The sequence below is a fragment of the Protopterus annectens genome, chromosome 5.part0 (assembly GCF_019279795.1).
Source record: "Protopterus annectens isolate FY-2018-M chromosome 5.part0, PAN1.0, whole genome shotgun sequence".
Classification (NCBI taxonomy): domain Eukaryota; kingdom Metazoa; phylum Chordata; order Ceratodontiformes; family Protopteridae; genus Protopterus; species Protopterus annectens.
The window spans coordinates 1,402,685,106-1,402,702,023 of record NC_056735.1 but is presented as its reverse complement, the minus strand read 5'-3'; the positions used below and the strand labels follow the sequence as shown (position 1 = coordinate 1,402,702,023).

The 16,918-nt window shown below is 43.1% G+C and overlaps 1 protein-coding gene across 1 annotated transcript in view; it reads left to right on the top strand.

Annotated features, from left to right (window-relative positions):
• Positions 1 to 16,918, top strand: part of LOC122801697 (prolylcarboxypeptidase) — a 755,483-nt gene that overhangs the window by 660,484 nt on the left and 78,081 nt on the right. The window contains exon 8 of the mRNA XM_044071210.1: positions 11,843 to 12,030. Within this exon, the coding sequence (XP_043927145.1) occupies positions 11,843 to 12,030 (188 nt within the window). The remainder of the gene's footprint in view (positions 1 to 11,842; positions 12,031 to 16,918) is intronic.

The window sequence follows — 16,918 nt, the reverse complement described above, 5'->3', positions numbered from 1 at the left end:
TTGAGAACATTAATTGATCAGGTGATTTTATTGCTTAGATTATTTTTTTCCTCTGTGGATGTCCTTCGTGGTTCACTGTTGCAGTCATGACTGTAGGGTTCTTCCTGCCAGCAGCAGCCCTCGATCGGCCAGAATCCCAAAGTCTGGATTGGGCGTCAGCTGAGGTCGCTTTTATCCTGATGTCAATATGCCAGGAAGTATAAAGACCTCAGCCGACGCCATTACCCCAGTCTTTCTTGCCGCTCGGTGCCCAGAGCAGTTCGCTGATGCCGGTCGGCCTACTCCTGTCTGTTTTTGGATTTACTTCCAGGATTTTTTGTTTTTTAAGATAAGTACCCCGTTGGGGAGGTCTTTTTCTTGCTCCAGTCAGATGTCAGAAAAAGTTAATAATTGTATTTCTTGTGGGAAATAAATACCTCATAGGGATTTTCACTCTTATTGTATTCCCTGCCTGGGGCCTGACCACGACGTTGCTAATTGTGGGTTTTGTGCTAGATTTAATCAGCATACTATTAGGCGTAGGTACAACTTTGCCTTCTACTATTTTGGTAAAAGGTTTAATTATAGTATGTCTTCGGATTCTTTTCCGGCTTCTGGTGTGTGTAAGAGGCGCAAAGATAAAGACAGGCCTCCGAGGTCCAAAGCCAAGGATATTACTCAGTTATTGCCAGTTGCTGGTTCCTCGGTCGTCAGTGAGGCACCTTTGCAGCCCCTGTCATCCGCCTCTTTTGAACCAACTGCCTGTACCAACTCCGGTGTGGAGCTGATGGGGCCTTCAGAATTGCTAGGGAATGAACCTTCGGATACTACTCCCTCAGTTGGGTCCGGAGCCGGTAGGCAGATACCGGCTTCTGAGGGAGTTTTCAGGCCTTCACAGCTTCATGTAAATATGGATTGAGTTTTGCATTCTAAGACAATGACTACGGCTCCAGCTAAAAAGAAATGGCAAGCACAGACGCCTTTTGATCAGGGTCCTAGGCCTCAAAGGCAGATGCTTAGGATGGCTGAAAATTTGTTATCTATGATCAGGGGTTCTCATCCCCCTCCTGACAAAAAGCCTAGATTACAGTCCGATTATGATTCTTCCGACCAAATTTCTGTTTCTTCTGCTTCTTCCCTTGAGCATGATTGTTCCTTTCCTCCTTATGAGGATTCTGATGCTGAAGATTCCTTTCCTCCAGGCTCTCCTCCTGAGGATTATTCTTTTGGTGAAACTTTGCATGATATGAGGGAGCATTTTCACTGGGAAGGACAGGAATTCTCTGAAACCAAGAAAAGGCTTAGGGATTTTCTTCTTCTCCCTCAGCATAAGCCTCTTGCTATTCCTCCTGTATTGGACATTGTAGATGATATTTTTTCAGAAGCCTCCCTCTCTCCTGATTCTTTTCCCCCTACTCTGGTCAAACCAGATAGGTATTATAGGGTTCCAGATTCTCACAAGTTTTTTTAAGAATCTTTCACCTGATCCGGAAACTATTTCTCAGGGCCCTAAGGGTGTTAAGGCGGCCTCTGCTAAACATCCTATTCCCTCTGACCGAGAGTCCAGGGCTTTGGAAAGATGGGGTAAAAAAGTTTATACTTCTGCTTCATTGTCTGTTAGAGCTTTGAACTGTCAATTACATATGCTAAAGTTATCAGCAATACCGTTTGTCTGTATTTAGACAAAAGATGTCAGCTGTTTCTATTGGTGCGGATGACAAGGAGTTACAGGATTTATTGAATGCTATTGAACAAGTGGGTAAACATACCCTCCATTGTGGTTTTGATTCTTTGGAAGCTTCTTGTAGGGCTGTGACAACTGGCGCAGTTATTAGAAGACATGCTTGGTTAAAGGAACCAAGCTTGCCGGATCAGTTTAAGGCCAAACTTTTGGATGCCCCTTTGCAGCACGATGTTTTGTTTGGGGCCAAAACTGAAGAGGTATTAAAGAAAATGGAGGACAAAGCCAAATCTATGCAGACTGTTAAGGATTTTCTAGAGGTGCAATCTCCTAGATTTAGCAGGCACTGGCCAGCTAAACCTTGGTCCTTTCCGAGCTCGGACAGGCCTCAGAGAAGCAGATTCAGGTGTTCCAGAGGTAGGGGACAGGCACAAACCCTTTTTAGGAATAGGCAGTGGCCTGTCCCCTCTCCCGAAGGTGGTGAAGATAAGTCTCAACCCTACCGGAAACAGTCTTTATGACTCTCCCTTTCTGGTTCCAGGGGCTCCTCTCCTGGAAGCACCATTGGGAGGAAAGATTTCTCTTTTTTATCAAAATTGGGGCCTCATAACTCTGGACAAATGGGTTCTGGACATAGTCTCAAGAGGTTACAGATTCAATTTCCACACCTTGCCAAGACCGAACGGTTGGCCAGATCTGCTGAATCATCAATGGGCTGAGGCACAACTGCAGGTTCAGTCCCTCTTAGCTATGAGGGCCATAGAATTGGTACCAAATTTAGAAATAGGGCAAGGTTTTTATTCAAGACTTTTCCTGGTTCCCAGGAAGGAAAATTCATGGAGACCAATCCTGGACCATTCCGTACTAAACACCTTCCTAGATGTACCAACATTCAAGATGCTCACTCTGCAGCAGCTGCTGCCTATGTTGGGCAAGAACTCTTGGATGGTGACTCTGGACTTAAAGGAAGCTTACCTGCATATTCCTATAAGGCGAGAGTGCAGAAGGTATCTGAGATTCAAAGCGGTCTTGAAGCATTACCAGTTCTCTGTGCTGCCCTTTGGCTTATCTACTGCGCCCAGGGTCTTTACAAAGTGCCTGGCACCAGTAATGACATTTTGCAGACAGAAGGGGATTCAAATATACCCTTATCTGGACGACTGTCTTATTCAAGCGGACGACAAAGACACTCTACTTCAGAATCTAGCTTTTGTGCAGCATCTTCTACAGTACCTCGGATTCACAGTGAATCTAAAGAAGTCAAATCTGGTGCCCACACAACAAATTACTTTCCTGAGTGCTCTTCTGAGTACTACAACCCAGATGGCTTCCTTGACACCAGACAAAAAAGTGCAACTGGCTTCTTCTTTCCAACACCTGGCTTCAATGATACAGCTGACTGCAAGAAAGGTTCTACAGGCTTTAGGTTACATGGCTTCCTGCATTATCCTAATACCATATGCAAGACTGCATATGAGGAATCTACAGTGGTACCTCAAGAGTGTGTGGTCTCAGCATTACCACAATTTGGAAACAGTGATCATGGTTTTGCCTTGTCTACAGCAAGAGTTTCTTTGGTGGGCCGAAGCCTGTCTCCAGAACAAGGGGAGGCCTTTTTGTCCTCCACCAACCAACCAAGTTCTGACAACGGATGCTTCAGATTATGCCTTGGGAGCCCACATGCATGGGAGATGTCTTCAGGGTGTTTGGACAAAGGAGCAAATTCACCTGCACATAAATTTGAAGGAGATGCTCGCTGTACAGAATGCTCTGATAGCCTTCAGGGACTTTCTTCTACCAGGGCAATTGTTGATAAAGGCAGACAACACTACAGTGATGTGGTACATAAACAAGCAGGGGGGGCTCTCACTCTTACCCCCTGGGCAGGTTAGCCATGGCTCTGTGGTACACTGCACTGACCTGCAGAGTCCACTTACAGGCACAATTCCTGCCAGGAAAAGACACATTGAGCAGGACACTTTCGGATCCACACGAATGGATGTTGGATGTTCGGATATTCAGGATGATTATAAAGGCATGGGGATGTCCGGACATAGATCTCTTTGCATCCCCTCAGAATCATCAACTTCCAACATTCTGCACCAGGACCTACCACAAACTAGCATGGCAAGTGGATGCCCTCTCATTCAGCTGGAAACACCTCTCAGTATATGCTTTTCCTCCTTTTCCTCTTCTACCTCGGGTACTTCTGAAGATAAAACAGGACAGACTGCAAATGATTTTACTGGCTCCCAATTGGCCTCGACAATTCTGGTATTGCACTCTGATGAACCTAGTTCAGGAGCCTCCCTGGATTCTGCCTCAAATCCCTCATCTACTGTCTCAACAGGATGGCCGGATCCTACACAGTCATGTCAAAACTCTGAATCTAGCTGCCTGGCGGATCCAAGGTCTGTAAACACATCTACTCTTTCCAAACAGGTAATGGATGTAATCCTTGAAGCTAGACGGCCCAGCACTAGGAAATCTTATGCAGGTAAATGGAAAAGATTTTGCTCCTGGAATCAGGTCCAAGGTGGTGATTCTACTGTTCCGAACATTCCTCTTATTTTAAAGTATCTGGCAGAGTTTTTACATATGGGCCTATCTTTTTCATCTATCAAGCTTCATGCTTCTGCTATTTCTGCACATTACAATGTGGATCCTCCGATTTTTTCTCAGCCATTACTTAAACAATTTCTTAGAGGGGCTAAGAATGTTCGGCCCCCTATATGAGCACCTGTTCCCACTTGGGATCTTAACTATGTTTTGGAAAAATTAACCTTGTCTCCTTTTGAACCTGCAGCTTCCACGGATTTAAAATTTTTGTCTTGGAAAACTGCTTTTCTTTTAGCTATAACCTGTGCTAGATGAATTTCGGAATTGCAAGCACTCATGGCTGTGGAACCCTTCATTATTTTTCATCAGGACAGGGTTTCCCCAAGGACTAATCCCACCTTTATGCCTAAGGTGGTTTCGGCAGTGGCCTTGAATCAGTCTATTCATTTGCCTACTTTTTATCCTAATCCTCAAAGTGAGGAAGAAAGTCTTTTGCACTCTTTGGATGTGCACAGGCAGCTTCATTTTTACCTGGACAGGACCAAGATATTCAGGAAATCTGACCAATTGTTTGTCGCTTATGCTCCTACTGTTCTAGGGAAAGCAATCACTAAGCAAACTATTTCCAAGTGGATTGCCCACTGCATCAAGTTCTGTTACTCTTTTCATGGCAATCCAGTTCCTGTTAATAGTAGGACTCATTCTACCTGGGTTACTGCTACTTCAGCAGCCTTTCTTTGTGGGGTTCCTACCAAGGATATTTTAGAAGCTGCTACTTGGAGTTCTGTGCATACTTTTTCTAAGCATTACAACCTCCCTCTCTATTCTAAATCTAGGGCCAGTTTTGCTTCTGCGGTTTTGCAAAGTTTTGTGGCTGTTCCTTCTGTTTCTCCTCCAGCCACTCTTTCTTAGCTTTGGGACTCAACCCTACAGTCATGACTGTAACAGTGAACCATGAAGGACATAGTACAGTTGTGTATTCTTATCATAAATGTAGATGTTCGAGTGTGTTCACTGTTGCAGTCTGAGATGTCCTTCATGGATGCATCTGCAGTCATAACAAATGGGTTGTCCTGTCGTCAGGCAGCCCGGATTCCAAAGTCTGGGTCCGGCTTGGCTGATGTCGCACTTCACCCGACGTCATCTCTGCTGGTCTGGGTATAAAGGCATCAGCCGGCGCCATTTTCAGTCTTTCTTGCCGCGTGGCGCCCGAAGCAGAAGCTGTTCGCAAGTGCCGGTCGGTCAGATCCATAGATTACTACTACCGAATATTACTTCGAAGACTTCTAAAAAGCTAAGTACCCCATTTGGGACTCTTTCTTGCCTCAGCCGATGTCAGAAAAAGTCAATAACTGTTTAACTTGTGGGAAACAAATACCTCATAAAGATTTCCACTCTTACTGTTTGCCTTGCTTAGGCCCAGACCACGACGTAGCAGCCTGTTCGGCCTGTGCTTCCTTCAACCGCGTGACGCTTAGGCATCGGTCAGAGTTTGCTGAACAGTTTTCGGCTCAGATTTTGCGTACATTATGCCGTCGGATCCTCCGACTACCCAAATGTTAAACGCAAAGAAAAGACCGACACTCGGCCGAAACCACGGTTAAGCAAGCGTGAGTGTCTCGGTTTCGGCGAAACCGAGAAAACTGGTCAATTTTCAGCCGAATCCATGACAACTACTGAGGCTCCTGCTACCTTACCTGAATCAGCCTCAGAAATTTTGCCTACAACTGTGGTTCCTAGTGATTTATCGGACACCATCCCTTTGGATGTCTCTACCCGTGGTGCTGCTAGGCCTCCTGCGGCCATGTCTATTAAGGCCTTTGCCAGGGCTAAAGCAGCCAAATCTGCTAAATCAGTGCCTGTTAAACCCCCCTCACACAGGCCCACTTCTAGTTCTCATATGCTTACTCTGGCAGAAGATTTAATATCCTTAATTAGGGGATCCCAATCTCACCCAGACAGGGCCTCTCAGCCCCAGAAAGAGACCTAGAGCAGAGCCCCGAGCCTGTGTCCTCTGATGATTCTGGATGACTCAGACATTACAGACCAGCCAGAGGCTCCTTTTTCCAATTATGAAGATTCCGATGCTGAAGAATCCATTCCAGCTGCCTCTCCACCTGAGGAATTCTCCTTTGGGGAAACCTTACATGCCATGAGAGAACAATTCCAATGGCAGGGACAAGATTTCTCAGATTCAAGAAAAAGGCTTAGGACTTTTCTGCACTTACCACAACACAGGCCCTTAGCTATACCTCCTGTTCTGCCTGTTGTGGACGATGCATTTAATGATGTCTGCACTGCACCTGATTCTTTACCTCCAGCCCCTGCCAAACCAGATAGATTTTACAGGGTGCCAGACACTCATCGCCACCTATACAAGGCCCCTCTTGCAGACCCCGAAACTATATCCCAGGGGCCTAAGGCAGTAGCCTCGACCACAGCAAAAAACCTATTCCCTCTGAAAGGGAATCCAGGTCCTTAGAGATGGGAAAAAAAAGATGGGAAAAAAAAAGTCTACACCTCTGCTACACTCTCAGCTAGAGCTTTAAACTGTCAGTTTCACATGATCCAATACCAAGAGTTTATGCTTGATCAGTTAATTAAAAAGCTGTCCTCTGATGAATCCTTAGATAAGAAATATGTATTAGAAATGGTGAATAACATCCAACAGGTTAGTAACCATTCCTTAAAATGTGGCTATGATGCACTGGAGGCTTCATTTAGATCAGCCATGACTGGCACAGTGATAAGAAGGCATGCATGGTTGAAAGAACAGGTCTTACGGATCATGTTAAAGCAAAACTATTAGATGCTCCTATGGATAAGGCCAGTCTATTTGGGAACCTGCCCAGCAGGTAATGAAGAAAATGGAAGAAAAGGCAAAATCTGTACAAACAGTTAAAGATTTCTTACAGGTTCAACCCCAAGGTTTAGCAGGAACTGGCCTGCCAAAAATTGGTCCTTTCCTGACTCCACAAGATCCCAAAGAGGGGCAGAAATCAATCCAGAGGAGGTGCCTACAGAGCAGTGGCAAGGCAATAACCGAGGCACAGACACAACCACTGCCACTGCAACAGGACAATCACAGTGACTTGGCTCTGACTCCGCCTACCAGGAGCAAATAGCAGCACCATTAGGCGGAAAGTTAGCCTTATTCTCAAAAATTGGCACTATATCACAAAAGACAAGTGGATTTTGCAAACCATAGACCAAGGCTACGGTTCCACTTCCACACTTTACCAGTAAAAGAGGAATGCCAAACCTGCCTCCAAATCAAAAATAGAAGCTCTGCAGCAGATAAAGGAATTATCAAAGATGAGAGCTGTGGAAAGAGTACCAATAACAGAACAGGGCAAAGATTCTACTCCAGACTCTTCCTAGTGCCAAGAAAAGAGAAAACTGGAGACCTATTCTCGACCTGTCCATCTTAAACACATACATCATTGTCCCAAAATTCAAAATGCTGACCCTACAGCAACTTCTTCCCATGCTGGGCAAGGAGTGTTGGCTGGTAACTCTAGATCTCAAGGAGGCATACCTGCACAGCCCCATTCGACCAAATTGCAGAAGATACCTCAGATTTCTTGCAGGATCAGAGCATTATCAGTGCTCAGCATTGCCCTTTGGCTTATCTACTAGAGTATTCACAAAATGCCTGGCATCAGTAATCGCTCACTGCAGAGTACAGGGAATCCAAATTTACCCATACCTGGACGACTGCCTGTTACAAGCGGACAACAAAAGCAAGCTGACAACAGATTTACAAAGGGTCATTTACTTGCTACAAGCCCTGGGATACACAGTTAATTTACAAAAGTCAAGGCTGATACCATCCCAAACAAGAACTTTCTTGCGGAATTGGACACAGTAAAACAGATGGCATTCTAACTGCAGAAAAACAAAAAGAGCTCCCTCTTTACTTCTTGGCATTAACAAAGCAGAACAAACTAACAGCAAGAAAAGTTCTGCAGGCCTTGGGCTTCATGGCATCATGCATAATCTTGGTCCCACATGCCAGACTGCATATGAGAAAGTTACAGTGGTACCTAAAGAATTTATGGTCTCAACACAGGCACAGCTTAGAAACAGAAATACCACTAATCCCATGCCTAAAACAGGAGTTCCTATGGTGGGCTCAAGCATGCCAGTCAAACCCAGGCTTACCCTTCCACAACTTTCGAGCAAGCCAAACCATAACAACGTACGCCTCAGACCTAGGATGGGGGGCGCACATGCTGGACAAAAGGACTGTGGACTCAGGACCAGCTGCACCTGCACATAAACCAAAAAGAAATGCTGGCAGTAAAACTGGCAATCAAAAAATTCAGACCATTCCTCAAAGAAGGCCATTTGATGATAAGGACAGACAACACCACAGTCATGTGGTACATCAACAAACAGGGAGGCACTCATTCATACCCCCTATGCAGAATGACTTTGGACCTTTGGAATCTGGCTCTCAGCTACAACATCCAGTTACAGGCAATATTTGTACCGGGAAAAGAGAATACACTAGCAGACATTTTAAGCAGAACCACCTCGGATGCTCACGAATGGATGCTACACCCGGACATCTTCAAGGCCATCACAAAGAAATGGGGAATGCCACAAATAGATCTATTCACTTCCCACTCAATCACCAGCTCAAAATTCTGCACAAGGACATTCCACCCACTTGCATGGAAGGTGGACTCTCTATCCTTCAGCTGGAAAGGCCTGACAGCATATGCATTTCCACCTCTTCCCTTGATGCACAAGGTACTACTGAAAATCAAAGAGGCGTCCAAGGATGATTCTGATAGCTCGAACTGGCCAAGACAACACTGGTATCCATTGCTGAGGAGCATGTCTCGAGAAAATGTGGTCAATACCCTGATGCCTCTGATGTTAACTCAGAACAACTAAAACATCATACATCCCAACCTAAAAACCTTGCAACTGACTGCCTGGAACATCACATAGCAGCAACTAACCCAGACCTTTCCCAAAGGGTTAAAGACATTATCCTTGAAGCCCGCAGACCTTCAACAAGAAGGAACTATGCAGGAAAATGGAAAAGGTTCATCATTTGGAGTACTGAAAGAGGAAAAGATGTGTCGAACATAGATATTGCTAACATTCTGGAGTACTTGGCAGAGCTTCTACATACAGGCCTGTCCTATTCCTCCATCAAGATACATGCATCAGCTATTTCAGCAGAATACAGCTTTGATCCTCCTGTCTTTTCACATCCTCTACTCAGGCAGTTCCTCAGAGGGATCAAGAATGTAAAACCTCCTAGGAAACCACCATTACCAGCATGGGACTTGAACTTTGTACTAGAAAAGTTGACACTCCCCCCCGTTTGAAACAGCAACAACAGCAGATCTACAACACCTGTCATGGAAAACTGCCTTCCTACTGGCTATTACTTCAGCAAGGAGGGTTTCGGAACTACAGGCCTTAATGGCAGTGCAACCTTTCCTAATCTTCCATCAAGATAGGGTGTCCATGAGAACTAATCCTACATTTATGCCTAAGGTGGTATCCAGAGTGTCTTTAAACCAGGCAATCCACCTACCTACCTTCTTTCCCAATCCACAAAACAGAGGTGAAAGAATGCTGCATACCTTGGATGGTACATAGACAGTTACGCTACTACCTGGACAGAACCAAAAGTAACAGAAAAACTGACCAGCTTTTTGTAGCCTATGCAACAGGAAGGGAAGGAAAAGCAATTTCCAAACAGACAATCTCCAAATGGATAGGAAATTGCATAAGATTCTGTTACTCCTACCATGGAAAACCAATTCCACAGAACATAAGACCTCATTCTACAAGGGCTACAGCCACTACCACAGCTTTCTTACGAGGTGTGGCAACCAAGGACATTATTGAGGCGGCTACTTGGACCTCCGTGCATACATTTGCCAAGCATTATAATCTACCTCTATACTCTAGATCCCGAGCAGGGTTTGCCACTGCTGTACTGCAAGGGATCCTAACTACACCATAATTTTTATTCCTCCTCCCCTAGTTTGGCTATGGTATTCTACCCATTTGTTATGACTGCAGATGCATCCATGAAGGACATAGGACAGTTTTGTACCTACCATAAATGTAGATGTCCGAACTGGATAGCATCTGCAGTCATTCCCTCCTCCTTCCCTCTGTGGTATTCCTAGGGTATTTACCCTCCTAATAGCTAGCTGGGGAGTCTCTTATGGTGTATTTGTTTGTATATATGTACATACATGCTTATTTTTGTGTTTGCCTTCTACTATTTTGGAAACATTGGCATTTATCCAAAATTTAGCTTTCCAAGAGGGCAATTGGCATCTGGGGCAAGAAACACTGAGGAAAATGGCGTCGGCTGATGCCTTTATACCCGAAGACCAGCAGAGATGACGTTGGGTGAAGTGCGACATCAGCGAAGCGGACCCAGACTTTGGAAAAGGGCTGCCTGACGACAGGACAACCCATTTGTTATGACTGCAGATGCTATCCAGTTCGGACATCTACATTTATGGTAGGTACAAAACTGTACTTTACCTTCCCTCCTACCCCCTCTTTTGTTTTTTCTTTGAGTATTGTCTGTTATGAGGTATTTAGGCTGCTGAGGTTTTGGGCACCTGACATCTGGGGCAAGAAAAACTGGGGTAATGGCGTCGGCTGAGGTCTTTATACTTCCTGGCGCATTGACATCAGGATAAAAGCGACCTCAGCTGACGCCCAATCCAGACTTTGGGATTCTGGCCGATCAAGGGCTGCTGCTGGCAGGAAGAACCCTACAGTCATGACTGCAACAGTGAACACACTCGAACATCTACATTTATGGTAAGAGTACACAACTGTACTTTCTCCTTGTATTTTGTACTATGTTTTGATTTTGCAACTTTTATTACTTGGATTTGCCCATGGCTCATGATGGAATGTTCATTGCGTATTAATAAAACATCCTGTTCGTGTTGGTGAGTGCCATTTTTCTTTGTTTTGTTTTTTTTTTTGTTTTTTTAACATTCACCTAAGTTCGACCAAATCCAGAAGATGGGACTTCTGTTTAATGTCCGACTCAAAAGATGGAACATCAGCAGTGCAGGACTTCTAATGGTGCACTATAGTGTCAGTACTCAAGCACAAATCCGAGCAGCTGGTGTGCATGCTGTTATAAAAGCATCAGCATACATTAATAGTGACACCGCTAAATGCAGACTCTGTATTACAAGGTGCATTATATGAAGTCTTCACCATCATTCAGTTGTGTCACAGACTTAAACAAAATTATAAATGTTAAGGTTATGGGGCCCATGGGAGCTGAAATGTCAGAAGGAAAAAAAATAACATAGAGCAGATTGATGGCTGAGTGCTAAGGTCTCGGTTTCATAGCTCAAGGGTCCTGGGTTCAGCCCTAGATGAAGATTTTTGGCTACCATATGTGGCTTTTTCACATTGTTGTCTCAAGTATACACTCAGTTGTGTTACATTTGCTTTCTTTTCAGTTTTCTGATGCTGAGTGTTTGAGATTATTCTGATTGTTTCCCAAAGTGCTTGTTTAAAGTCTAATACATTTTTCATACATAATTGCATGCATCCAGTGTTTTAACAACAGCTAAAGATTTTATTTACTTTTCTTTTATCTTTTAGGCTTGTACAGAAATGGTAATGCCTATGTGTTCAGATGGTGTCAATGATATGTTTGAACCCCAGAAATGGGACTTTCCCACCTTCTCTGCTGATTGCTTCAAGATGTGGGGAGTGAAACCTAGGCAGACATGGATCACATCTGTGTACGGTGGGAAGAACATCAGTGCACATAGTAATATTATCTTCAGGTGAGCATATTTACGAAGAGAATGTTTCTCAGCCCCAGTTTCTATTTGCAAAGGACTGTTTTTGTAGAGAACTCCAGTTTGTTGCCTTTAGTACACATTATCATTCAGTCATTGATTTCATTCAGCTGCATACAAAGCACCTTTTAAGAGAAATATTGTGCATCAAACAGTGTAAATGGTGAGAACTTCTGCTGAGAAAGAGTCTTAATATCCTATCGCCATCATAACCAAGTCTTTGTGGGTTTTCCACCTGCATTCTCCCAGACTACACTTGATCTGGAGGTATTTTTGATGTGTTCAACCATCACTCACCCAATTTCATTTCATGGGAGATATGCTGCCGTAATCTCATCATTAGCATATTTCAGTAAGCATAGGTAGCATACCTTCCTTAGAAAAACATTTATTTAGCATTGTGGTGTTTGATGTAATCCCATCTGCACAGTAAAGTATTTGGGTAATTGAAAAGAACCATCTTCATTCCCTTTTGGGGTTGTAAAGCTTTTGACATGGAGTCTTGGTGTTCTGAGTTTTTTTTGCCTTGCATTCTTTTGCTGTGGTTTGATTTTACTTCACTGCACCTTCTGTGGTGTGTGATGCATCTCTTTCCCATGATCCTTCCCTTGGACCAACAAGTGCTCTTTACTGGCACATGCCATGGTGTTACAGTTACAGGTAGAAAGTATGACTGTACCTCCCCAGTTTTTCTTGACAGTTGAGCTTCTTAGATCTCGGTCCTGGTGTGCTTTGTTTGAATGTTACCAGCATTTAGTGTATGAAATGTACATGAAATCTTCAAAGTGGCTTTCTTCATCAGATCACCTACTAGGACCCACATATCTTAATTGTCTGAGGAGGAGCACAACATACAGAATTACTGAATATGTCAGAAGTTCAATCCATCATCTCATTATAAGCAGACAAAGAAATGAACGTTTTTTTAACAGCAGCATGGTGGTTTCTATGTGATGCAGGCAGTGGAGGATCTGTAAGCAGGTCCTCATGCAGTCTCAGACAAGAGTCAGAAAGGTAGGAAGGAGAAGGGAAGGGGTAAGAAGGTGAGGCAGTAGCCAAAGCTTCCCTGTCACAGGTGGTCCACCAATTTTGGTAGCTTACACCCCTTCACAGGCTGGAGATTTTCTCTTGTCCAGTAAGACATCAGATTCTGTCCTTTTGATGACCAATTTTTTTTGATGTCATGGGGAGGGGGGATTGGAAAGGAATTACTCCTCTCCTTGACATCTTCTAGGAGACATAGAGCCTAACAGGAGTAGGATTGTACTTCCAGTCGTAGAGAACATGGCCAAATGGTTTTCACATTCATACTACTCCCACAAGTCGCTTAGCAAAGACCTTTGATATTGATGTCAGCTGAAAGGTGTGTACTCCAGCCACTTGGTCAAGACTCTGCAGTAAAGGGTGAGTGTACTTCCAAAAGCCCTGCCCGTACCCAGTCGTCTTGTTTTTGCTAATGTCTTGCCCATTGTGCATTTACTGTGTGATACTTATGAGGTCTGTAATGGGAGCGATGACTACATGATTCAAGAGTGTAGTTTCATGACAGCTCTTGTGGTTCAGCGAGACTCAAAAATATTGTAACTAAAACAGCAAAATACCCAAAGTATCATAAGCTAATTAACTCGGATGAACAAATATTAATCACAGTTAAAATAAATAAACATCGTTTTCAAAGGGATTTCCTCTCCATTTCTCTATTGAAGTTGGGTGTGCTGCCACCATGCGCTCTAACTCTCTCCATATCTATATATAAATATATAACCTCTGAGGTCACACAGTCTTAGAGAAAGTGGTAATTCACTAATTCATTAAAAAACATTTTCCTTTTCCCTTTGCAGTGAGTAGTCTGATCTCAGGAATGCCATTCAAAGCAAAGTATGATAATTCCATAGCTGACACAATGTAGCACTGACATTTAAACTTTTGTTAAATACTGTCTGCACTTATCAACAAACGGGAATATCATGATGTGTAGTGCTCTACAGGGATCTGTTCTGAACAGCTCTCTCATATTAGTCCTACTGTTGGACATTTCCCTCTGTACTAGGGATCTGTTTCTTCAATCCTGAATGTGTGCCAGGCAGTTTGTTTTTGTGCTTACTATTATGGTGGCTTTCTCAAGCTGGATGTCACTCTTCACCTCTGTCTCTTCCTGGTGGATTGGGAAATCAGAAAGGCTGAGACTTCTGTCCCTGTGACAGACAAGGATATTGAGTCTTCTCCTCCAGCTAGCTCCCTTCCATGATGTCTCTTCCTTAAAGTAAATCCTTAGGCTTATAACAGACTTTCTGCAGTTATTCTTCCTTCTTCACAGAAGACTTAATCATTACCTCAGGAAGAGGGTTTTGGAGTTTGACTCATAGCATCTCTACATCCTGTGCTTAAGGATGCAGTTGTTTTGTGACCTGGAAGCACACATACACTGGTGCTTTATCTCCACAAAAGCCAGATGTCTTCTGTAAGCTCCATCTGAATAGCATGTCATGCCTTGCAAACATCCTGGAGCAGATTCCAACATTATCTCTTTTTTTGGCCTAGTATGAGTCTCAAGAGACTGCAGCACTTTTCTATGTTTTGTTGGATAATGAGTCTAAAGCTGGGAAGAAGTTTGCCAAGAAGGTATGTTCATTTCCACTTTATACATTAGGGCTTTAAATTATTTTTCTTATTTGTCCTATGTACACTCTTGTGGTTAAAATACTTGAAGCAGTATTTATTTGTGTTTATTTAACCATCCTTTGTTGACTAGGTTAATCCCATTAGGCTAGTAACATGTTTTCAGGAGAGACCCAAGGTGGTATTTATACTACTAGGGGAAATCTAGCTAAGGCATCAGGGAACATTAATAGATTACTCTGTGGAATCAAAGATTTTCTGGAAAATATGCTTTTGATGTCTTCTATGGAATTTAAGGTGGCCAAATGTAATTATGATTGTGGTTATGTTTTTACCACTGCAGCAGCATCAAATGTTTATCTGCACCAGATGGCATGGTTGAGCCTCTTCTTTCAAACTGCTCTGTATCAGGCCATTCTAAATGTCACATTTTGGGAGGAGGTCCTGAAGAGATCATCATATTCAGAGAAGGCAGTAAGATCCACAACCGATTTATTGATTGAGCGCTTTCATCTCACAATAGAAACTTTATCAGAATACCATTGTAACAAAAACATCACCTTTTAGACATTGTCTTAATCACATAAAATGACATCACTTCCTATATACAAAAAGTGAATTCATACATAAATACAAATAACTACTTAAAATTACTACATGACATCATCCTGTATAAAACGCTTACATATAAAATTCTGCTTTAAGTTTTAAAATAGAACCAATAGAAATTGCACTGTTAAGTCCTGGTGCCTCAGAGGCATTAGTTCTCATTTGCCATCTGAGCTCCTTCAGTTCTAGATATTCATTCAGGGGTCACCCCCCTCACCCAAAGTGACTTGATCAATGACAGTGAACCTGAAACTATATCCCGGATGCAAGCCAATATGTGCAGCTAGGGCATTTTTTGTTTCATTCCTACCAATGTCATAATAATGTTGGTAGATTCTAGTTCTCAGTGCATTGATGTTTTTTCCTATGTAAAAACATGGTCACAGGGAAGCACTTAGATATATAACTCCCTTACTGCTGCAAGTGAACTTGTTTCATATTATATATACACCATAATTGGGTATATATACATCCTTGCCTTCCAGGATATATTTGCATTGCATGCAAAATCCACATTTTACCATGCCCCCCGTCCTTGTATTCATCTTTCTATAGGTTCCCATCATATTTTTTATGCTGGTGTCTTTTTTATAGACAATTTTGGGGAATGTTCCTACCTAGTCAAGGTGTTCTGGGTTTGCACGGAATATGTGCTAATTGTATGTTAAAATCCTTTTAATATTGTAGAACTGGTTGTTAAATCTAAATATACCTGATTTATTTAAGTGCTTCATTGTGTACAACCACTTCTTCACTACTCTGTGCTTTCCCTAACAGAGGAATAAAATGTCCATTCTTTCTCTTTGTTGTAACTTCCTTCAATATCCCATCCACAAATGTTTCTGGGTATCCTCTCTTTGTCAGCATGTTTTTTAATATATTCAACTGATGTACAAATTCATCATGTTCTGATACCATTCTTGCTATCCTAACCCCTTGCCCTTTTACTAGGGATGTTTTCTGTGACAGTAGATGGCAACTATCGAAGTGCCAAGCGGCCGACACGGAGCCGAGGATCGGCTCCGAACCCAGGTGTAAGAACAAAGGCGAGATGAACACTCCACATGGAACGTTATGGTAAGGACATAACTTCTAATTCTACAATATTAAAAAGGATTTTAACACACAATTGGCACATATTCCATGCGAACCCAGAACACCTTGACTTGGTAGGAACATTCCCCAAAATTGTCTATAAAAAGACACCAGCAGGGGCGGCTCGTGGCATCGGGCTGCCAGACTGCAGCCCCCTCAAATTAAAAAAGAAAACAAAAAAAAAAAGAAAACTAAAAAAAAATAATTTTTTTAAATTTCGCGGACTTCGCACATGCGCAGTAGTCCTGACTATCGTCGGTCTATGCGCAGACACGCTGGGAGGATATATCGCATCCAGACTGCAACAGCAACAACAGTCTCGGGAGGGAGCTTGGGATCTCGTCGTCGGGAAGGAGCTTTACTGGGATCTCGCGGGTCTTTGTGAGTATTGCGCGGGCAGGATATGGTATGGAGAACAGACAGGTAAGTGTATGGAGAATTTTACTTTATGTGTTGGTGCTTTTAACTGGAGTTGTGTATGTGTTAGCTGGTGCTTGTAACTGGAGTTGTGTATGTGTTAGCTGGTGCTTGTAACTGGAGTTGTGTATGT